This window comes from Cheilinus undulatus, linkage group 2 (assembly GCF_018320785.1).
Source record: "Cheilinus undulatus linkage group 2, ASM1832078v1, whole genome shotgun sequence".
Classification (NCBI taxonomy): domain Eukaryota; kingdom Metazoa; phylum Chordata; class Actinopteri; order Labriformes; family Labridae; genus Cheilinus; species Cheilinus undulatus.
In genome coordinates this window covers 19,324,613-19,348,577 of record NC_054866.1, presented here as the reverse complement: position 1 = coordinate 19,348,577, position 23,965 = coordinate 19,324,613, and the positions used below count along the sequence as shown (strand labels likewise).

The following is a 23,965-nucleotide window of genomic DNA, read 5'->3' as shown; positions in this document are numbered from 1 at the left end:
ATTACAAATATAAGCTACTTGTAGTTTTCATAAAATTTAAGACTTTATCAAAGCTGTTTCTAGTTCAAGTTTTATGGCTTTAATGACAAATTTATTTACATTTTGAAATAATTTATATTGTAGTTTTCATAGATAGTCCTCTGTGCTTGGTTACTTAGGTTAAGATTTCCAGGCTACAGTTAGGTTAATGTAGGGCCAATGATTAATCTACACCTGACCTCAAATGTGTTAGAAAATGACAAGAAAATATTTTGTGTAATCCCTGACTCTTGTGTTTCAAAATCAGTTGTGTCAAACTATCACACATTTTAAGTGCAATTAATCTTCCCTCATGAGTACAGTAACCTGTATTTTGCATTTATAAAATGTTGTCTTTTACTAAGGGTAATATACTTCCTGTCTAGATACAGACCTGCTTTTATTTTGAAAAAAAATAAGGAACATTGGGCAAAATGAAGACTATGGCATGAACTTAACCAGAGAAAAGGACCTTGTTATGGATTGAAAAAGGAGTAAGGGAGCACTTACTAAGTAAATGTTTAATACCAAGATGAAGATGACTTTTGACTTGTCCAATTTAGGGTCCAGGAGTTTTTTTGAAAGTGAAATAAGACAAAGAGGAGCAGCAGTCAGCAGCAGTTGTTGTACATCACTATGGCTGCAGGGATGATTTAACCGGAGTGTGCTTATAAAAAAAACAATAAAGGGTGAGATTAATGTGATTGCAAAAAGATTGACACATTCACTGTGAGTGTTTATTAATATTGAGTCATGGCCCTAATTTGTGCATGTACTTATATGGATATGTATGGTGAAGTGTGGGGCCTGACAGAGAAAGTTCATCCTTCATAACCAGCATTACTTTTAGCATTATGTCATTATATTCGTCTAATTTTAAGATAACTCCTACATGTTGTCTTAATTGTACAAGTACTTTGCCAACATATTTGTGAAATTTAGACACTGGCATTACTTTCAGCAGCTTTCGTTTCAAAATGCGACTGAAAATCAAACATTTTTCTTAAATTTTTGGTTTCTGTACTCTGACACATTCTTTAGAATAACAGAGTTGTATTAAAAGACAAGTATTGAAATTTCAAGAATTCTGACAACTGGATGTGAAAATTGGCATTAAAGAGAAATCACAATGAAGAATAAAAACAAAAAACTGCTGAATAATGAACTTTTATCTTCACAACTGGAAAAAGGCATATTGGTACATGTATTCAAAAAGGCACACTGATTCTGGAGAAAACAGGTTTATCTTGTTAATGTTAAAATGTGTATGAAAATATAATTTATAAATATAAAACACACTCTCATACTGATTGAGTGTAAGTGCTTTCATTGTAACAATACTTTTTTTTTAAGAAATAGTGCATAATAGTGATTTACCCTCTACTAATCTACATTTAAAAAGAAAAACTACTCTGAATTTTCTGATAATAATGGTGGACAGAGTAGATGACATCACAGCTATCTGAATTTTAAAAAGTCAGGTTTAAAAACTTTAAGGCCACAGCTGAACTTCTTACTTCACATAGTGGTAAAGAGAGTCTAACATTCTCAGGAGAAATGACAGCACATCAGCATCATGTTTGAAAGTTCATCCTCGATGTGAAAGGCTGAAGTCTACGCAGCGTTTTCAGTCTCAGTGTCCGAGCGGCCGGTCGTCATACGTGCTGTACCTCTTGACGTGGATTCGGCGGACTCGCTCTCGAAGCTCAGATCCTCCTGGCCCGTCCTCTTCCTCACTGAGGGAGCCGCAGTTGTTGTAGCTCCGTCTGGTTGCCTCCAGCAGGGAGTTGTCAGGCAACGGCATCGTCTCATACAGCAATGTGTTCAAAGTCTCCTCATAGATTCGTGCTTCAGGAAACTCCACCTGACAAATAAAAATAAATAGATATCATTCCTCTACTGTGATCAAATTTACCTAAAAGGTCAAGGGAAAGTTGATTTTTGTGTGCTGCCTGCAGATCAGGTTAAATACCGGTGGTATTAAAAATTACAGTGGGATTGCTATTGGACATAAATAGGAGGAAAGTGCCATTGATTGTCTGTCAGAACTAATTTGTTGACAGTGACTGGGAACCTGGTGGACAATAACACTCTTGTCTCTCCGCTGGATCTATCTCCAAACGTACAGTAGGATGCATCGCAGCTGGGGTTCAAAAGATGGCTTCAGTAACTTAAGGGTGACGACGTCACTCAGACATTGTCTTTTCTAGTCTACCTGCAGATACTGAGATCCAATTCCAGCTGAAATTATAACTCAGCTGACCAGGACAATGACTTCACAAATACTGTTTCCTTTTAAGACAATACAACTCTAAATCTAAATCTAAAACTGACAGAGTAATTTGTAATCCAGAACATCTCTAGAGACTACTAACCTGACATGGCAGATGGATTTATTTCACACATCCATCTGGGAAAGCTTCAATAGGAAATGTTTGAGAAAAGGCAGAGGCTTTGGAAAAACTCGGAGTGTGATTGGATGAACGTTCTGTCTGTCACATCTCTACGGACCAATCAGAGCAACAAAACACGTGACGTAGCAGCTATTGAGCTGCGCGTGCGCAGCTACTGAGGAATAACACGAAACATGGCAACTACAGACATGTAAGTACTCGACCTTTGTCATTTTTCAAAAGAAAACAACTCACTACTGTTCTGTGTTCTTCTTTTAACAAAAAATTGTTGTCAAGTTCTGATAAAACTGGCGCTTTAGCAGCATCCATGCTAAGCTCTTCCGCCATAATTGCACCGGCCTCTTGCTGCTGCTTGTTTACGTCACGACTCTGCCGTCCCTGAAAGTACTGCCCCTTGTTGCTGATTGGTCCTGTCACTTTCTAACTGGGCTGAAACGGTTGGGATGGGAGCTTAACAAGATGGATTCGCCAGTGAAAAACAAGGAAATGGGCGTATCCATCTGATTTGCAAGGTTAAGAGACTACCACATTTGGATTGAAATGCAAAGGATGAAACCTAACACTGCAACTGTTGAGTTGCAACGAGATAAAATTTCATTTTCTGCAATCTAAGTTTGGTGAAACAAAAGAGACCTTCCTGGTTGCAAAGAAAGGATATACCTTGTTAAATAATTCTATATCTGTATAGAACTTTTATTCAAAAAAGAGTTAACAGTGACCAAAAAAATGCACTTTCAGTGGACGCACTTAATCAGCTTGCCACCAAAGTTGAAGCTGTACTGATATAAGCCATTCTGCAGCTTCATAACCACTGGTCAATTATTCCCCAAAATTTTTAGAAGTAGTAACCAGGATAAACAATACCAGAATGCCCCTTTCACAATCCCTCACCTTGGTCTGCTTCTTTTCTGTGGTGTAGACGATGGAGGTGCAGCAGACTTCGGCCAGCTTGCGGCCCTGACCGTAAAATGACCAGCAGCAGATCTCATCTCCGATCACGTCTTTGATGAAGAGGACGCGGCCGTTGAAACTGAGGGAGAGCCTGTCGAACAGCTCGATGTTCTTCAGCAGGTTGTCATCAGAGTTACTGTTGAGATGAAGAGAGGTTCTTTAATCATTAACACAGCTCTGTAGCCTGAGGCTTTTTTCTTTTCATAGCTAGAGAAATTTCTGCTTCCGTCACTTTGAAGAAAAAATTAATCATTTATCTATCAGGAGTATGAAGCAGTTTGACCTCTTGAGAAAAGTTTCTTCACCTGGTGTAGGAGTACTTGTTGTTGCTTCTGTTGTACAACAGCTTTACCACAGGCTAAAAGAGAGAGAAACAACTGATTACACACCCTAAAATTATTGCTGTAATATTGCAGATTGCCTGCTATGAATCCCATTACAGCGGGTATCGATTCTAGGCAGGAATGTTTTTGACGGCATCGCTTTAAATCAAAGTTCAACGCACTTGAGATGTATTTAGAGGAAAGATAACAAACACCTGAAACATACAAATGAGCAATTTCTCCCAATTCATTTAATCATGTCCTTATCAACAACAAATCTCATGATAAAACATAACAGGACAGTTCTGTTTTTTTTTTTTGTTAAGGCATTTGTTCTGGTTGTGTTATAGCTATAACCAGGGATCTATCTGTAGTAAAGGCCGTTAAAGTTCTGATTCTTTTTAGTAAAAAAAAAAAAAATACAACAAATAAAAAACATTCATAACAAGCTAATCACTTCCAGTCATGGTGTGTGTTTACCTTCTTAGAGGACTGGATGAGCCTTTCCTCTTCCTTCCTGGAGGTGACCACAGGTATGAGACACATAGGCTGCTCTTTATTGTCCTGTCAATCACAAAGAACCATAAACATATATAGTAGACTCAGCCATTTTCATTCATGCAGGTCAGAACATTTCTAGAAAACTGAAGACAGCCCCCCCAGAGAAACACCTGTTGACACTTGCACTGTAGGGCTGCAACCAGTGACTGTTTTGATAGTCGACTATAGTTCAATCAGTTAATCAATGAATAAAATTTTGCTCCATTGTTTATTACATAGAGATTTCTAAAAAGTGTTGTAAGTAAAACAAAAATGCATCAGGTAAAATAAATGACAGGATAAATATTCACCTCCTTTAAAGTGAATGACCTAATTCAACAGAGGTCCAGCCAAATGGTATTAGCAGTATCACAATTAGTGAAATGAGGATCCCTGAGCGCAGAGACTATCTCAAGTGTTTGTAGTATAGGTCCAGTCACTGGTTACACCACAAATATAAAAGAACACTTCAAGAAACTTAAAGAAATGGTTATTAAAAAGTATAATTTGGAGGGCGGATACAAAAAAAAACCCAAGACACCTATGACTACTCTGAAGGAGTTACAAGCTTCAGCAGCTGAGATGGGAAAGACTCTGCATACAACAGCTCTTGCCCAGGGTTCCTGATCGGCCAAGGCTTTATGGGAGAGTGGCAAAGAGAGCCACTGCTGAAGAAAACTCATTTCTCAACTAGAGTTTGCCAAAAGGCATGAAGGAGACTCCATGGCCAAGTGGGAGAAAGTTCTTCAGTCTGATGTGAAAAGAGATTGTGCCATTACACAAGCAGCTACATTTGGCAGACACCAGCCACTGCACATCCCCACAAAAACAGTACCTCTACCATGAAGCACAGTGGAGGCAGCATTAAGCACATTAAAGTTAAATGGTTAATAGTAAACCCGTTACCTAAACTTGTATTTACTCTCAGTCTGTAACAGTCCATGCAGTTTGATGCTGCATTGTTCTTCTCCTGACTGTAATGGTTCTCTCCTCATCTCTCTCCATCCTCGCTGTCTGTCCGTCTGCCTCATATCAGACCGCTACATTAATCCAGACATGTGTTGGCTCGTTAAGCAACAAAAGAGAACTACAGTATCTACAAGATGAATTATTAAGCCAACTGTTACTCGAATTTAACATCATTTAGACTGTAGAACTTCATAAAATCTCGAGTCTGTCCGACTTGATTTTGAGCCTCCGAAGGGTGAGCAGTGTGCCTCGCGTGAGGTGAGGCACACTGCTCAGGTGGTGTGGTGAGGTAAAATAACTCGAAGCACAGATGAGTTTTCTTCCAGGTGCAACATTAAGTCCCATGGTACTGGCCCGTATGGGGCTACGTGATGTTTGCCGGTGTTTTATGCAGCCGCTTTGACATGCTGTTATTGTTTAGGAGGGAGCGGGGTGAGTGAGGGACAAGTTGTGCCCCGCTTTAGTGTTACCCCGGGGACATATTGCTCAGATATACATTCCTCTTTCTAAAAAACTACAGCATTTCAGTCAAATTCATTAGATTTCCACGATTTCCGCTTTATTGGCCAGTTGTGCGATTCCGTACGCGATTCCAATATAATAATACACTTTTAAGCCCTTTAAAAATCATTTTAAGGCCTTAAATTCAAATTACTGTATTTTCCGGACTATAAGTCGCATCAGTCAAAAAATGCGTCATGAAGAGGAAAAAATCATATATAAGTCGCACAAGACTGTAAGTCGCATTTATTTACAAACTGACACACTGTTGTCCGTGCTCTGATAGCGGCAGGTGCGTTGCGTGAAGCGGGAACACCAAGAAGGCCCGCCTGCAAAGTCATTTATATTCCTCTCCTTGGCAACTACCAGGGCGTGGAGACGTAACTGCACCGTTGACAAGCCTCTCCCGGCAGCACGTTGTTCAAGCACCGATCTGTGTACTCGTTCCTCCAGCTCAGGCCATCTTCCTTACAGCCCGCGAGTTGCTTTCTTAGTTTTCTTCATTACAATAAGAGTAACCTCTGCGTTTTGCCAGTCCCTCACAAGTTTCTCACTCACTCTAAACTTACTTTCTGCTGCTCGATTACCGCTTTCGTTCATTTTTTCAGTGGTACAGGAGCATATAGCATATAGTTGTCACCATGGTTGTCACAGGCCTAGAGCGCCCTCTCGCGGCTGTAGACGGTAATGTCTACTCCTTGTGCATGTCAGTCAGTATGAATTAACATCAAAAAACATGTTAAATTATATATATTTTGATATATAACGCCCGTTTCAGACTGGGAGCGTGTTTTGCTGCTTGCGTGTGTCGAGCGTCAGCTCCGGCTCCTGCCGGTGTGGCTTTCACACACGACCCAAGTCAGCCGTATTTTCCTGCTCTCAAAGCCCTGTCCTTCTTCACGAATTTTACCTGAATAAACCCCCCTATTAGCTTATTGATTCAGCGTATTGAGGAAGTTTGTCGGGAACTATTCAAAACAAAAGCATTCTGTACAAGTGAACGGAGTTTCTCTACAGAAATACTAAACCAGGCTTTTAATTTGAAAAGCACAAACCAGAAAAGCATTCATAGGTGTTTATCTTTCCTGTGACACATTCAACCAGTGTGGGGGCATAAAGCTTCACTAATAGTTGCTCTTTAGGGAACAACTCTATAAAACAGGCACATTTAAGCTTGTGGCCTTCCTCAGGGTTATCAAGAAACACATTGTAAACATATTCTATGTGCATATTTGCCACAATGATGTAAATATGGCTCTCCATTTATCATTTTCCTATCTAACATGGTCCACGGCCACATGCAGTGCGCGGAAAAAACAGGCGAGAATTCGAATCTCTCAACCCTCTGCGCCTGAGCCGGGCGTACCAGCCGCGCGAGACACGGCGCACATGCAGGCAGTCTGAAAGCCCTGACTTGTTAACATGCAATCAAACTGAAAATCCACGCGTGTCGCGGTCGAGACGTGCGTGTCACGCTCCCAGTCTGAAACGGGCTTAAGTCGCAGGTCCAGCCAAACTATGAAAAAAAGTGCGACTTATAGTCCGGGAAATACGGTATTGGATCTTAGATGTTTTAAGACTTTTAAGACCCCGCAGTTACCCTGTAGAAAGCTTGTAAAGGTAGAGGGTAAAATGAATGCTGCAAAATATTAAGTTAGATGAATAAGAATGAATAATCCACTGCTTTAATATCGACCTAAAAAGAAGGAAAATGTCTGGTGTGCTCAATAGCCAGTCTGGCCCTCCACATGTCTAAAGGGCAGAGCAGCATGCCATCAATTCATTTATTTACATACCATGATTTATTACAATACAGTATTGGAGGCTGGTATTGCTCATTCATAAATCACTTTGGCATGATGAATGAATGAATGACAGCCGGTGAGCTCAGAATTCAATGACTTGCTGCCTTTTTGCCTGTCTCTGGGGAGACAACAGGAGCATCAGCAACGTGGCAGAAATTCATGTAAACATCTGCCTGTATGATACAAACCCTATGACCCTCGTTTTGCTCAGACAGTTCAGCTAACTGTTATTCTGCCACTGCTTCGAGGTAAAATTGTACACCACCAATCAAATTGGGGCAGTCATGAGATTTTTAGTGACGCTGCATTCAGATTTTTTTAAACAATGTAAAAAAAAATCATTGAGGTCAGTTCAGGTTCATCAGTGTTTGTTCTTTAGATATGAAACAATCTTTTATAGGCTTTGCTTTGCAAATAAGACTAAACTCGTGTGTAATCTTAATGGCTGCTCATGTAAATGTTGGGAAAGTTGAGGTTTTCTTTTAAGTCAATTCCTTAGATAGTATATGGGTCACAGAAATAATGGTGTTATGAAGCTCGAAACCTTCTCCACCTTTCCTATCTAGTGTAAAAAGTGTATATACTAAACACTGACAGTTGTTATGAAGCTATTCTAACTACATGTAAGAAGTACTAGTAGGTGGAGAACAAGATTTACTAACTTGATGGGAAAGGACAAAAAAAATTAGGGTGCAGTGCACTACACATGTCAAAATGTGCATACCTCTACCCTATTTGTAAGGGTAAAGTGATAGTGATCCTCACTGGTATGCAATTCTTTTCACAGGTTGTTTTTGTTGCTTTTTTCTATTGTTCCTATTCATTGACTATTGTGGAGGCAGTTAAATGTCTGCAGAGTTCAAGACCAAGACAGGTTTCCCCAGGGTGTATTATATTGTAAAATGTAGCAGCAGAAATATAAAACCTAATAGCTACGCCCTGAGCTCTACCTGTTTGGTAAATATAAGTAAATTGTAGACCAACTGATCTGCTGGTGCATGGGTGTAATTTCAGTCCCCTAAGTTTTTCTTTGGTTGACTACAGGCCTATTTAACAGCCATATCCACCTTGGAAAGGTGGCCACATATGGAAAGGGTCTGGTGGTCCTCCCTAAGAACATTTTGAGCATAAACATTAAACCCCTTCAGAAACTGTGATTCTGCAAACAGAAAAGTAACAAAATTAGAGGAGCATGAGGTATGGTATATACACACCAAGCTGGATAAATTAAGCAAACTGTAATAAAAATGAGAAACACCTCTTCTGCTGATACTATGCACTAAATATTCCTTTCTTCTTATTTCAAACATGAGGGAGTGAGTGTCGATTGTGCCGACCTGCAGGGAATTTTGACAAAGCTCTACCAGGCCCTCGATGAGGTAATACTTTGCCTCGGCCAGCAGCTCCAGGACAGCCTGACGACCTTTGGGTAAAGTCACGGTGCTATCACGCAGGTAACACAGAATGCTGCCAAAGTGTTTCCCGCTGCGGTCAATCAGGATCCAACCTTAACAACAACAGAAATATAGAGAACCTTAAAATCCAAAGAATCTCTAGACCTTCTATAGTTCCACATCCACTAAAGAGTACTGTACTAAGATGTAGCCACGCTGACTTTAGATAGATGACTTCAGTGAATACTAACATTTTTAACACTTAGAACAGTAAGAATGCACTGGGTTATCAGGCTGTGTTCAGCAAGAGTCAATTTATTAAAAAATATACAATTTTAGAACAAAAAAGCTAATGTGCATTAACTGTTTTTTGTGAAAAAAGAACTACTTCAGGGTTTAATGTCATTGACAGAGACCCATTCCTTTCAATTTTGCTAATTCCGTAGACTTGTTTCAGTTCTTTTGGATTTTCTGTTTGGTTTATTGCTAATTTGTTTATGTTGTGAATCCCTGAGCTCTTGCTAATGCTATGTCTGTTAAAGCACTTAGTAAACATCTGTTTTTAAAGGTGCTATACACCGCGTTCCACATTATTATGCAAATGACATTTTTCTCTGATTTTCCTAAATATTAATGAAAATGACAGTCAGAATATTTTTCAAGTCATCGGCCATTAGAGCATAATTCAAATGTTTGTGAACAAACTTCATAATAACAAAAATTATTTAAAAAAAAATAAAAACCTCAAAATGCACTGTTCCACATTATTAAGCACAACAGCTTTTTAAAACATTTTATAGGTTGTAAAGAACTGAAAATGGTCATTTGTAGAAATTGCAGCATCAGGGGGTCATATTTACTGAAATCAAAGCTATTTCAATCAAAAACATCTTAACAGGACAAGTTCCATGTTAACATAGGAGCCCTTCTTTGATATCACCTTCACTATTCTTGCATCCATTGAAGTTGTGAGTTTTTGGAGAGTTTCTGCTAGAATTTTTTTGCAGGATGTCAGAATATCCTCCCAGAGCTGCTGTTTTGATGTGAACTGCCTCCCACCCTCATGAGTTTTTGCTTGAGGATGCTCCAAAGGTTCTCAGTAGGGTTGAGGTCAGGGGAGGATGGGGGCCACACCATGAGTTTCTCTCCTTTTATGCCCATATCAGCCAATGACACAGAGGTATTCTTTGCAGCATGAGATGGTGCATTGTCATGCTTGAAGAAAATTTTGCTACAGAAGGCACGATTCTCTTTTTGTACCATGGAAGAAAGTGGTCAGTCAGAAACTCTATATACTTTGCCCAGGTCATTTTCACACCTTCAGGGACCCTTAAGGGGCTTATCAGCTCTCTCCTCATGATTCCGGCCCAAACGTGACTCCGCCCCCTCCTTGTTGACGTCCCAGCCTCATTGGGATATGGTGGCCATCCACCAACCATCCACTACTCCATCCATCTGGACCATCCAGGGTTGCACGGCACTCATCAGTCAACAAGACTGTTTTAAAATGAGTTTTCATGTATTTCTGGGCCCACTGCAAACATTTCTGCTTGTAAGCACTGGTTAGGGGTGGCTGAATAGTAGGTTTATATATGACTGCAAGCCTCTGGAGGATCCTACACCTTGAGGTTGGTGGGACTCCAGAGGCACCAGCAGCTTCAAATACTTGTTTGCTGCTTGGTAATGGCATTTTAGTATCTGCTCTCTTAATCTGATGTATTTGTCCGTCAGAAACCTTCCTCATTATGCCTTTATCTGCACAAACCCGTCTGTGCTCTGAATAATAGTTATCATTATGAAGTTTGTTCAAAAACATTTGAATTATACTCTAACTGTTGATGGCTTGAAAAATATTATGACTGTCATTTGCATTGATATTTAGAAAATCAGAGAAAAATGTTGTTTGCATAATAATGTGGAACGTGGTGTATAAATGAAAATAATGAATAAATGAAATAAATAAGTTGCTCTGCATTTTAGGGAATGCTTTAACTTTAGTTTTAAAGGTACATTTTAGCTTTTTTTTTTTTTAACTGAAAAATGTTGTCAGCGGTGTTTAGCATAATACAATGTCAATTCAATGTGAATTTAAAAAGCCACATGAAGTCTGCACAACTCTAAGGTTGGTGGGAAAGATAATCAGGATTTTGGTCACAGTTTATGGAAATAATGTCAGCCTGTGGCTCACCTTCTTTGTCCGTAAACACTTCCTTCTTTCCACTGAACATGGCTCTCAGCATGGAGTCGTGCCTGGTCAGCACCTGCAGTGTGGTGTAAAACAGGCTACCACCCACATTAAGCCGCACATACTTGTTGCCCAAGCCCACAGCTCCACGATAGCTGCAGGTCTTAGTCTTGGGACAAGACAAAGGAAGGGCTGAGGAGGCACAGTGGGACTGGGTGTGATGCTGGGGCAGGCAGCTCTCCCCAGACATGTCCCTTTGGAGGTAGATGACCACCCTGCAGACGGAGGTCCGGAGATCCCCCGCCGTGGTGACAGCTATTAAAGAAGCCGCCACAACCTTTTACTGCTCAGGATCATTCCTGAAAAGACACAGAGCTAGAATTACATACTGTCTGACAGAGACTGTCAGATAAGGACAGTCAGTGACTGGAGATATCAGACCAGATAATGGGAGCTGCAGAGGGGAGTAGGGGGTGAAATGTGTTTTATTTCTTTGATTGTAAACACACAGGTGCATCTAAAAAATATTATGGAAAATTTACTTTTATTATTTATTTAACTGAAAATGAAAAACTTCAATACTCTGGCTCATTACAAAAAAAGTATTTCAAGCCTTTTTTTAAGTTTTAATGATTGCACATCATCCAGTGTCTCAAAACATTACATTATTACTGAAAATCAATTAAAAAAAGAGAATTGTATAGAAATAGTGACCTTTTGAAAAGTATGTTCATTTATGTTTTTAATTCTTCATTGGGACTCCTTTTGCATAAATTACTGCATCAATACATCGATGACAGCAGCATGCATAGATAGTTTACATTACTGTAAACAAAGTTCTCCAGAACTAGGATTTGTTACTAATTAATCTCAGATGTCATAAAGTATCTCATATGAGATTAATAATTCTTTTTTTTTTGGTCATTATTTTAGCATTATGTCTGGGTGATACAGTTTTATAATAATAGGATTCCCAAAGTGGGGCCTTTGTGTTTTTCTTCAATGTAAATGTAGGGCTAACTGTGAATCTACACAACTACTAAAACAAAGACAAGAAGGTATAATAGGTCATTTCTTGCCTTTTGCTTGACCTGCACAGTGATAGTATTAAATAGAGAGCCAAACTCCATCCAATATACTGTACATATATTATGGAGGCCTAGCAGAAAAATGTTTGGGAACCACTACCATATTTATCGTACAATCATAGACAGAGTGCAACAGGATAGCATTGGTACAACTGAATCAAGGCCATTAAAAATACACCAGCACATATTGGTTTGTGCCTCCCACAGGGTGTAGTGACTGATAGATGAAACCCAGGAGGAGGCAAAAGCCAACATGCATACGTGTATTTTTAATGTTTCTGTCCCCGTGAAAAGAAGGCCTCTTACATTTTTAAACCATCTTGAGTAACTAGACTTGGCTCATTTGAACCCAATTTCTTTTGGTCCTGAATCCTTGTCCCTTATTCAATTATTTTTTTACCATCATGTTGTTAAGATGACTGTAAAACAAAAAATACTATGTTCTTGGTATTTAAAAGTCAATTTGAAATGAATTACTTTTATCTTTAATTCTATATTAAACATTAATCAGAAAAACTATTTTTATTTGAATAAAATATTGTTATAGTCTTCCGTCTCTGAGTAAAAGTAATGATGTTGTATTACTTTGTCTAACTACTTCGATCTTAAGTTACATCGTGGGTTTATTGCCGTGTTGTCCCGTTCATCCCCTTACAGCAATAGTATTGAAAAACTCTTCAAAAATGTCACATTTAAATATTTTCAATTGAGACAGCCGGTTCAGTGGATTTTACTTGTGGTCTCGTAAACAGTAAGTCTTTCTGTACACCTTATACTGTAAGTTTTAACACTTACTGTAATATTAACGCTGCTTCCACCGTGGGTGTGTTTTGCTACTGTTAGCAAAGTTAGCTCAACTTTCATGACAGATGAACGTCAGATAAACGAGCACATTCTGTAAGTTGGCAGTACAATGACAAGAGGTTTACATAGTTGAGTGACCATTTATTAAATCGAAATGTAATAAGTAATTCAATTTCTTTACAAAATGTCTAATCAGATGCCAGAACTATAATGCAGTGTTACCTTCATCCTCCCAGGCTTAACAGCTGCCTCAGTATAACACGTAACTCTTTCAAACTACGTTTACTTACCGACTTCTCCGTGCTGTCTGTGAGTGCTGTCAGATATCGACAAATAAGAGCGCGTATGTCTGTTTAATTTCACTTTTAACACCGTAAAACTAAAACAACTGAAAAAATTTGAGTCAGAAAGGTCTGTAAAGTTTCACTCTCGCCCTTTTTCTCGTCTTCTTCGAATGATTGCACGATACGCTGCATGTTGGGAAACACAACACTGCCTCCCGCAGTACGTTACAAGTATTACAAGCCGATATTAGGTCCGCTCTCCCGAGGCCCCTCTCTCATTTCACTGACATTGTGAAAAAAATAAGAAACAAGGCGCCATCGTTCAGCTATCTGACTGGCCTCTACAAACTCTTCTAATTAGGTTCTCAATTTTCTTTCCTTTTTTTTCAATTGGTGATGAAATGTACAGTAACAAGAAAACAGAACAAAAACAGACAACCGAAAAATCAATAAAACCAACAAAGCAAATATACAAACCAACCAATCAACAAAGTAAACTAACGGAAAAATATGAATAAATAAAAATAAGAACAGACATTATTATGGCATCGGGGATATGGTATGGTATGGTGCGGTGGTGGCGGTGGTATAATAATAATAACATTAAAAGTAATCATAATCATCATATGGATGATATAGGACAGAAGAAAGGGGTCCGGCAGAGGTAGAAGGGAAAAAAGGGGGGAGGAGGTGGATAAAGAGGCTACAGAGTGAAGGTGGGGGTGTCAGGTTCAGGTGGGATTATGCTTAACAAATTTATTAGACCACCACCCAAAGTAAGGTTTATGCCACATCTGCCCTAAATGAACAGCATTGGTAATTACCAAAATATTTTTTTATGTTTCTGCAATGGTTAATACACCAATATGTAGAAGCTCTTTAACCCAAATGATATTTTTAATGCTAAAATATCATTATTATTGTTATCCATGAATTTTCAGTTTTACTGATTTACAAAAAAACTGACTGACTTCTCAGAGAAGCCCAGTGAGCTGGCTCAAATTTAGGTATAAAAAAGTGAATTCAGTTTGAAATTCCTCATTCCTGTTCAAAATGGTAAAACGTGAGCTCACTGAAAATGAAAGAGTCTGCATTAAAGCACTTCATTATGCTGGATGGTCTCTGAGACAAATATGATAGGTGGTCTAATAAATTTGTTAAGCACTGTACATGGTTGGTTTAGAGTTTTGGTGAGGTCTGAAAATTAGATGGATGGTAAATGGGTAATAATGTGTTCCAGGTGTCATTAAAGGCTAATATACTGTTGTTTTTGTGTGCTGTCATTCTTTCTATTGAGATGTATTCTGTTAGTAAATTGGCCCAGTGTTTGGTTTTGCAGGATTGTTTAGATTTCGAGTTCTGAAAGATTATTTTCTTGGTGATAGCTAGAGAAATGAGTAATGGGTGTCTGTGTTTGGATGGGATGGTGGTCTGTGATAAGTCTCCCAGCAGGCAGAGTGATGGGGATGCTGGGATTCTGCAGCCCAAGATAGGTGAGAGTTTTTCTGTGACTGATAACCAGAGTGAGTGGACAGGTGGACAGGTCCAGGTGGCGTGAGGATAGTCGTCTGTGCTACCCAAGGTGTATTGTAGACAGGTGTCTGAATTAGTTAGTCCCATTTTAAACACTTCCTTTGGATGATGTGTGCTCTGTGGATGGTTTTATATTTTGTAAGTTGTAAATTGGTGTTATTAGTCATTGAGAAGATGTTTTGATGGATTTGTATCCAAAAGTCAAGATTGGGAGGGAGTAACAGGTCATCTTCCCATTTTATGGTTGGGAGCGTTATTGATATGTCTGATGAGGATATGAGTTTGTAGATTTTTTATATTAATGTTTTTGAGCTTGTGATTGACAAAATTCACTGATTATGACTGAAGGGTATAATTAGTTATATTGATTTTGGATGTAATTATACATTTTAATTGTTGGTAATGGAGAAACTGCTCCCTCCCAATCCCATACTCCCAGATAAGTGTGATGAATGAGATGAACTGGTTGTTTAGGAATAGGTGATAGAGGTGAGTGATGCCCTTTTGTTAGCATGATGGGAAGTGGACTGGAGTGTTGTGGAGCTGGAAGTTGGGGTTGCGCCATATCGGAGTGTATCTACATGCTGTTAGCGGTGCTTTGGTTCTCAATGTTCAACTCAATTAAAAAAACTTTATTGGCACGGAAATCAACTGGTTTCATTGTAAAAGAAATACACAATAAAAATAAGCACAGAAAAAAGTACCAACTCCAGTACCAACTGGAGTACTAACTCCAGTACCTCTAACTCTAGTAACTCTAGTACTACCTTGAGGACCAACTTACCAACCAAAGTACCAACCAGTTCTCTCCGGCTTCCACCCATAGTCCATTAGCATGCTCGTTAGGTAACTCTAAATTGCCCGTAGGTGTGAGTGTACCTGGTTGTTTGTCTCTACATGTCAGCCTGACTGATTGGTGACCTGTCCAGGATGCATTCTGCTGCTCACCCAATGAAAGCTGAATGGGATACATGGTGGATGGATGGATGGATGGATGGATGGACGGATGGATGTTTTGCACAAGGACACTTGAAGTAACCAGAGACTGAATCTCCAGCCTAGTTCAAATAAGACTGACTATACCACCAGATGGCCAAACACTAGTTACAATATACAGTACCATCAACCTGCAGGGCACTGCATATGGAAAATAGCCTATGGCTACAATCTGTCACATTTACATGTCCATGTTCATTAATGTGCATTGCCCCTTGTAAAAAATAAATAAATAAATAAATAAAAACAATAGCCACTGTCTCAAAACAGGGACTTTATTTTGAAATCCCCCCTCAGATGTTTGATTAAATAGCCCATAATTTAAGTGTTTTCCTCACTAAAAGTTACATCTACAACCTGGGGGATACAGATGAACCAAAAGGTTAACGAGCCAACAGCTGAAAAGTAGCCGAATTTTTCATTCGGACAATTCAAAGTGGTTTTTTACATTTGCATATTTCTTTTAACGCCTCGGGCCGCATAATGTAACTAGGCCACACTATGGTATTAAGGAAGCGAAGTTTTGAACAGTCAGACATAAACTACAGCACATAAACAACGTGGCGGCTGCATTTGGTTTCCATGGCAGCTGGAGGAGGAGTTATCCTTCAAGTGTAGCTGGGATAATGGGAAAAATCACTTTCCTTTTGGAAAAATGATCCTAATGGAACGACGGCAACAGATGCCAGAGCAAATGAAAAAAAGTTTATATAGCGAACATGTCGTTACGACATAGACATTTAAAGCTTGTGAATAGACAGATGTCGATTGGCTTGCAGACGTCTAATGAACGACTTCCCATCATAGAATACGGAGCATCCGAGGTGCACGTGAACACACCATCGATGGTTTACTTTGCAATGCCACATAGCCACACAACACAGAGCCATCTGAGCTAACAGCGATAGCGGTTCAATAAAGGTAATAAGATTAGTTTTCTGCCTCTAACGAAGCTAGATACGGATTCACCTTAAGTTAGTTTACTGATGACCTGAATAAAGATTAAGGGCTTTAGCAACTCGTTGTTAATATAGCTTTTTAGGGGAGGTGAGTTAGCGAAATGTAGCTAATGTTAGCTTTGTTAATTTGACTTAGTGTCGGTGCGATCGAATCAGAAACAATAGTTTTTCAATGGAAAAAGCCTTTATTGTTTGAGCCTTTATGGTGATTTTATACAGCTTTAACGCTTCAATTCCCACGTTAACCTTAATTCCAGTAAGTAGTTTTAACGCGGTATTCCATTGTTAGAACCATGGGGCAGGTTAAGCTTACGTTGACTGCTCTCGGACAACGTATGTTACTTTTAAGGACATTTGCTGTTTGCTGTTACTAAGTAAGTAAGTTCTGAACTGGTTCGTTTGTCTATGGTTTTTCCATATAGTGTTTTTTTTTTCTAAGGTCGCAGTTCCGCCCGATGTTCATCAACATTGCATCAACATGTAGCTAAATTTGTTTTATTTATTTATTTTACTTTTTTACATAAACATGATAAAGTGCAATAACTAAATAAACTGTAAAACACACGGCGGCTTAGACACACACTGCTAAAACAATAAAATGAGTCTAAGGTAACATAAGTACTTAACTTCTGTACACATGTCATTGCGATAATAGTACGTGTTGTACCTTTAAGCTCACACCACACATGCTGTTTTGAATGAACAGTTTTCCTGGTTTATTTTTAATACCTTCATTATTCAGGACAAAAAGCCTTGCCCGTTGTAATTGAACAGACTAACAGGAATCTTCCTAATATCAAACTCATAGTGCATGATGGACTTAATTACTCTTACGTATTTCTCTGGAATTACATTTCATAATTTACCCTCTCTTTACTTTTACTTTAAAAACGGTATTTTATAAAACAAGAATTTTCTGAATGTGTTGACCTTTCAGCACACAGATTGAGACATAGACACACTGTCAGCTAAACACATAGTGTCTCTATGAAATAATCAGATAACACACCACTAGTCAGCATTTAGCTGTCAATTACCTTGGTAATTTCAGTTTAAAGTATCTAACAGATAGGGATGAAGCAATAACTCAGACATACAAACTGTATATTGAGTAATTTAAAGTCCCCTTAAAGTGTAGTCCAAGCTTTTTGTGTTAACACACTAGCTATGTTGGAACAAGGTTGCTGTAAACATGTGAAAACACTGAGATCTGCGTGACTGAACTTTTGATTTAGACCCTTAGAAAGTTGTTTGCCTTATTCCTGGCTGGGTTTTATTTGAGCTCATGACATGAGTGGTCTTGGTGGGGAATTACTCCACCTCCCCAATGTTACAATGATAAAATCACAGAGCAGTTAGCCTAATCTCAGTACAGTCTGTTGTTAGCTGATGTCACTGCCTTCATTGAAAGTTAACAGCCAGTTACATGCTGTGTTTTGGTTAATTGTGAACATATCACTATGGAGAGATTTGTGCCAGAAAACAGTAGATTCAATCCCCAACTTTTGTCTTTCTGCTCTGGCACAGAGCCAGGCAGTTGTGCTCTAATCGGGAGCATTTTCTTTTTGAGGGGACTGTATTTCTTGAGAGTGGGAGTGGCTTCAGCTCATTCAATTGACACGCTAATAGCATCCTAAAGCAGATTTGACTGATTTTGAAGCTTAATTTAATAAACTTTCATAAACATATGTTTCACGACTGAAACTCAGCCTGGTGGTCCATAACACAGTGGCCTGACATACAACCAACCTAAAAATATTTTCCACTTTACAGGGACATAAATTGAGCATCGTTATACAAAAAGAAAGATAAATGAGATACAGTAAAAATCAGGTATTAACAAAATAAATAAAACAAAATAAAAAAAAAGCAGGGGACATCATTTAAATACAGGAAATTTTTTTTTTTTTATGTTGCACAAATTAAGTCTTTTTTCTGGCTGGGCTTAGTGATTTGATATGTAACAGTTTCTTTCTTGATAGCAAGAATTTGAGGTAAATTTTAGAAAAATGTCTTGTAAAATAAATCCATAAATATCTTTAGATAGTTAAAAGTATGCTCACATTTCCAGAGAAGGCGGCTAGCTGTCTGAGCATTGGATTCAAAAAAGGCAAATACTTGTATCTGTCTTCAGATAGTAACATAATAAAAGACTCAACTAATGATATGATCAAGTAAAGGGATTTAAAACAAATCCCATATCAAATAAATTTATCTTAAGCACATAAAAGAAAGTCTAAATCAGTGAAGAAATGGTTGCAACTTGTGTTTCTAGAACTGAAGCACTGAAAGGATTTAGGTTTTCATCCATTTTTTGAAACGGTGGGTCTCTACAACTAGCTGGAACTTGTGAATCATCTGCTCAAATCCTTGGGAACATAGTAATAGTTCAGCTGTGGCACTTGTTGGTGATTGGATGTTACGAGTCTACTTCTGAGTGTACATTATACATTTTTCAAATAGTTTGGCATGCTGCATTATGCTGGTTTTGTTATTTGTGTCATTCATCAGTCTGTTGTCTTGCCTGTTGATTGGTCACTCAGCTTGCTTTGAAACAAGGTGCTACTTTACACTGCGAAATCTTTTCTTGTTTACACCCCATTTTTAGTCATTAAAGTTAAACAAGAAGAGGCAAAAGCAGACAGCACGTTCTGTTGGTTGAAAATAATATTGCATTTCTTATATTATCCATACTTGTATTCATTTTAATTTTAAGTTTTATCACTTGGTACTGTTGTATTGTTACATCTGTACCAACAAATGGATGCAGGTGATATCCCTTTAAAGAGGCTTGTCTTTGTCATTGATATAAAAAATATATAATTATGTAATCAAAGCTAAGTCTTAACTGTTTTCTCTGTTTAATTTCCTGTGGACAGGCCCTGCGGCCATGGCTAAAGACCCATTAGCTGAGGCAGGCTATTATTTTGATGAACTCTACAAGTTACGAGCGTTGGATCCTGATGTCAGCCAGAAGACCTCAGAGCTCAAGGAGGAGTGTAAGGAGTTTGTAGATAGTAAGTACAGACACTTTGGTCAAGCTCATTTAACTGTGCCTGCTTCCCTCTCTACTATATCAGCAGGTCCAACAGGATATGTTAAAACATGTGCTCTTTTGCAGAAATTGGCCACTTTCAGAAGATAGTGGGAGGTCTGATAGAGCTGGTGGATGAACTGGCAAAAGAGGCCGAGACAGAAAAGATGAAGGTTAGCTTTGCAACTGAGGCTCCATTTAATCGGACACATAAAAATCCATAAGTCACAATCTTCTGGTTTTCTCATCTCCAGGCAATTGGGGCCAGAAACTTGCTCAAGTCTGTGGCAAAGCAAAGAGAGGCTCAACAGCAGCAGCTTCAGGCTCTCATAGCTGAGAAGAAGATGCAGCTTGAGAGGTAAACAGTGTGTGGGTTGGCTTCATAACCTAACCAACACAGGACTGGATTGTGCAGCACATAATTTAGTAGAATGCATGCATGCCTAAATGATTTGCTTGTGTTGCCAGTAAATATACAGCCTTGTGTACCAGCAGTTGTTTTGATAAACAGTCTCAGACGTTCAGTGAAAACTGCAAAGTTCATAAAAAGTTTGAATTGCAACATAGTTGCATAAACAGTCTCTGGTATAAGATGCTTGTACTCAGAGGTGGAAAAAGTACACCACTACCGTACTCAAGTAACAGTATGGTTACTCCAGTAAAAATGTACTTAAGCAAAGGCAAAACTACTGTTCTCTAAATCTACTCAACTAAAAGTGCAAAGTATTTAACATAAAGTTTACTTTAAGTACTGAGTAGCTACTGAGGAGTTGTACACTGAAATATGATCTTTCCTTATTGGCAATAACAAGAGGATAGATTTCTAACCAGGCTATCTAGGTAAGGCACCACCTCTATAATAAGGTAAAACACTCAGCTTTAACAAAAAACTTCACTCTTTAAAAGAGTCTCTATTTGTCCACACTCATAGTTAAACTACTAAAGTTTAAACATTTTACAATATGACAGGGCTGCAGTAACTCTTTAAAATCTGTGGCAATGTGGGCCTCCTCTGGCAAGAACAAAGCAGAGAGTCAACCTCATAGCAAGGCAGTGCCCACTGATGAAGTATAGTCACTATGCATCCCTTAGGCTCACCTACCTAAAGTCATAGGTGGGAACTCTAACTCAGCGGATAACTTCATGCATGGTACATAAGTGTCTCACGTCAAAAAACAACAATCCACCAGAAACATGACCAAAAGAAACCCAACAGTCATCTGTTTTGTGTTGTGATGTAGAATCATTCTTTCTCTGTGTGCCACTGAGTTGTCAACAGAAGTGAAAAAAGTACAAGAGTATCGTACTCATGTAAAATTACAGTAACACTGGCTAAAACTTACTTCTGTAGAAGTTCAAGTACTGATTTCAGAATATACCCAAAAAAGATTGGTTAGCAGGGTGTAAACTATGACATGCACAGAGAATCCATATTTAACTTGTGAAAAATAACTTTCAAACAAATTGTACAATGTACAAATTGTCATAGCCAAAGTTGCTTTCTTATGGTGAACCACTTAACAATACTTTTTTGGTAACCTTGCAGTCATACAGTAGGTAGCCAATGCTCCTCAGCTCATTTTTGCTGAGGTAATTATATAATTTAATTCTTTTACATGTCTTGATGCAAGAATGTCAGACTTTTCAAGAAGAGTCTTTGAGTGATCGCAGCAGGAAATATTTAGAAACATTGCAGCAAACAAGCAGGGGGAGGTGATGACAGTAGTATCACATAACTAGTACAAAACCTGCTGGAGCACTGTGCATTTTATGAAGCTGCTCTATAATGTTTCTACTTGCCAGAATGTTTTTCTACCCTTTGTCTTATACTGTTCATACATTCAGTCAAATGTGGTATTGTAATTGCCCGCCATCTTTGATATGTAATAAACCTTAGACTGCAACTTTATGCATTGCCTCCTTGTGAGGGAGTGTCTCTCAAAAAGATTTTGAAGGAGGCTTTCAAGAAATTTTCTACAAGATTTCTGCAGTACATATGTAAAGGGCTTCAGGAGAAGGGTCATTGCATGTTGTCGCCCCCAGCTGGCCACTAAAAAGAATGCATTCTGGTGTGCTTTAGCATTGGCTCTTGACCCCAAGAAGCTATCATTAATTCTTATTTACAGTCTATGCTCAAACAGTAAGTTACAATATAGCTTCCTGTGTAAACTTACATGTTACTGAGAGTTATGAAAAGTCCCTGTATCACTGCATCAAATTCAGCAGCCATTATGATGACTCTCATTGCATTAATGCAGTTAACTTTGTTTTATTTCCTTGTTTCAGATATCGAATTGAGTACGAAGCCTTGTCCAAAGTGGAGTCTGAGCAGAATGAGTTCATCGATCAGTTTATCTTGCAGAAATGACGATGAGACTCAGCCAGCAGAAAATGTTTGACTTCTGCTCCCGTGTTTCCAGAGTGCCTGTCCTGTTTTCTCTGAGAGACCCCCCTTTCTCAGAGAGTAACTCTGCTGCAACTCTTTTTCTGAAGCAATCTCAAAGCTCCAGTATGATTCTAAAACATCTACACCTCACACCAAATGTCTCAACATCTCAGTCCAACAGTGAAGAAGACGGAGCTATTTATACATAAATCTTATTTATACTATTTATACTGAAGAATTACTGTGTATATCTAGTTTTACTACTTTTGTATTAATTGCAATATTGCATGTGCATGCATCTGTAAATAAGATGTAAAAGCTGACATCATGAGTTGGTGTCAGCGTTGTTTGCTTTTTATTCCAATCCTCCGGTATAGCCGGTCTGTGGCACAACAGAAGACCAATACATTCTCCTCTTTTCAGATTTGTTTTCTTCTTTTTGTTTTATGTATTTCATGCATTCATTTAGACAACCAATGATCATACTTGAATAAACTGTTGCACAATGAAATGTCATCATTGAGCTTTCAATAAAAAATGTTTCTTATGAGGGTTTAACAAGTAGAAACTCTGAGGGTTTTCTGATATTCACTTCTTCCAAATACTTATAAAGTTATATGAAGCAAGCACATTAACATAATGAAGGTCTAGAAACTTTAAAAATATATATACTGAATGCTTCCTTTGACTTTTACTGCTGAGGACAGAAAAAAAACAATGTTTTGGGCAAAATTCTTAAGTTTTTAGAGTTGAACAATTAGTTTTGGTTGCTGCATTGCCATATTCAAGCCATCAGGTGCAGGACTAACTTGTGAATCTCTGAAATTAAACCAGTTTTAAATCAAATTCACTCTTTAGTTAAAGAAAAATGTCTCATCAATGGTCTCTTTACCAATTATTGGATTTTCTTTTGGTTGATTTAGTAGGTAAATTCATTTGGCTAGTTTGTTCTTTGCAGATATTTACTTTTCAGACACATTTCATAAATAATAAGGGCCTATTAGGGTGACTGTGGATCAGTGGTTAGAGTTGGTTGTACTGCAGAGGGTTTTGGGTTTGATTCCCAGTTCCTGCTGTCACATACCAATGTGCTGCAACAGCTTCGTCGTTGGCTTACAGATGTGTATTAATGGGATTAGCTAATACTGTGGCTGATTCTCCACAGGTCCACCCTCTGCCATAAGTGAATGTGAAGTGAAAGGGCTTGAATAGGTAGGTGTAAAAGCACCTTAAGTAGTCAGACGAATAGAAAAGTACTATACAACCTCAAGTCCACTTTCCATTTTAACAGCCAGCAGGGGGGCAACAATGTCTGTGAGAATATAACTCAGTGAAAAGTATTTGTTGGCACAGATAACACTTTCTCATGAGTTTGGTCTAAGTCTTTAGTTTCAGCTGTTTTTCAAATCAGAATGATGTTTTTTTATGAATTATAGTCTTGATTAGAGTAAAAAGGTATTGCATGCTTTAGCACATGGCAATAAAAGTGACCAAACATGAAGGATAGAGACCACTCCGTTGCCCATGCATGGTCAGTTGTGGTTAAAAATGTTTCCCTTCAAAATGACAAACCTGAGATAAACTTAACTTTTGCCACATGTGCATTTACATACACTAATCAATTAATACACAGCTATTACCATGCACCTCTGCCCTACCTTTGTTACTGTGGTTTTATTCACAGTTGTGTCTTATCAGCTGTTTTGCGATAATATGAAAAAAACCAAAACTTCATTGTGATGATCTTTAAAATGAGGGTTGGTTTCTGTGGATATCAGGCT

The 23,965-nt window shown here is 38.5% G+C and overlaps 2 protein-coding genes across 2 annotated transcripts; one reads left to right on the top strand and one right to left on the bottom strand.

Moving 5' to 3' along the window:
• Positions 1 to 1,169: 1,169 nt before the first annotated feature.
• On the bottom strand, positions 1,170 to 13,466 carry tnfaip1 (tumor necrosis factor, alpha-induced protein 1 (endothelial)). Its single transcript, XM_041810431.1, has 7 exons — positions 13,283 to 13,466; positions 11,104 to 11,459; positions 8,859 to 9,028; positions 4,187 to 4,270; positions 3,689 to 3,741; positions 3,324 to 3,519; positions 1,170 to 1,882 (listed from the first exon to the last, which is right to left on the bottom strand). The coding sequence occupies exons 2-7, from the start codon at positions 11,348 to 11,350 to the stop codon at positions 1,652 to 1,654; spliced, it is 981 nt and encodes a 326-aa protein (XP_041666365.1). The 5' UTR covers positions 11,351 to 11,459; positions 13,283 to 13,466; the 3' UTR covers positions 1,170 to 1,651.
• A 3,179-nt stretch (positions 13,467 to 16,645) lies between these two features.
• Positions 16,646 to 23,867, top strand: ift20 (intraflagellar transport 20 homolog (Chlamydomonas)). The gene is made up of 5 exons (XM_041797055.1): positions 16,646 to 16,726; positions 19,644 to 19,781; positions 19,886 to 19,971; positions 20,053 to 20,156; positions 22,085 to 23,867. Exons 2-5 carry the CDS (start codon positions 19,655 to 19,657, stop codon positions 22,164 to 22,166), a joined length of 399 nt encoding a protein of 132 aa, XP_041652989.1. The 5' UTR covers positions 16,646 to 16,726; positions 19,644 to 19,654; the 3' UTR covers positions 22,167 to 23,867.
• Positions 23,868 to 23,965: the final 98 nt, after the last annotated feature.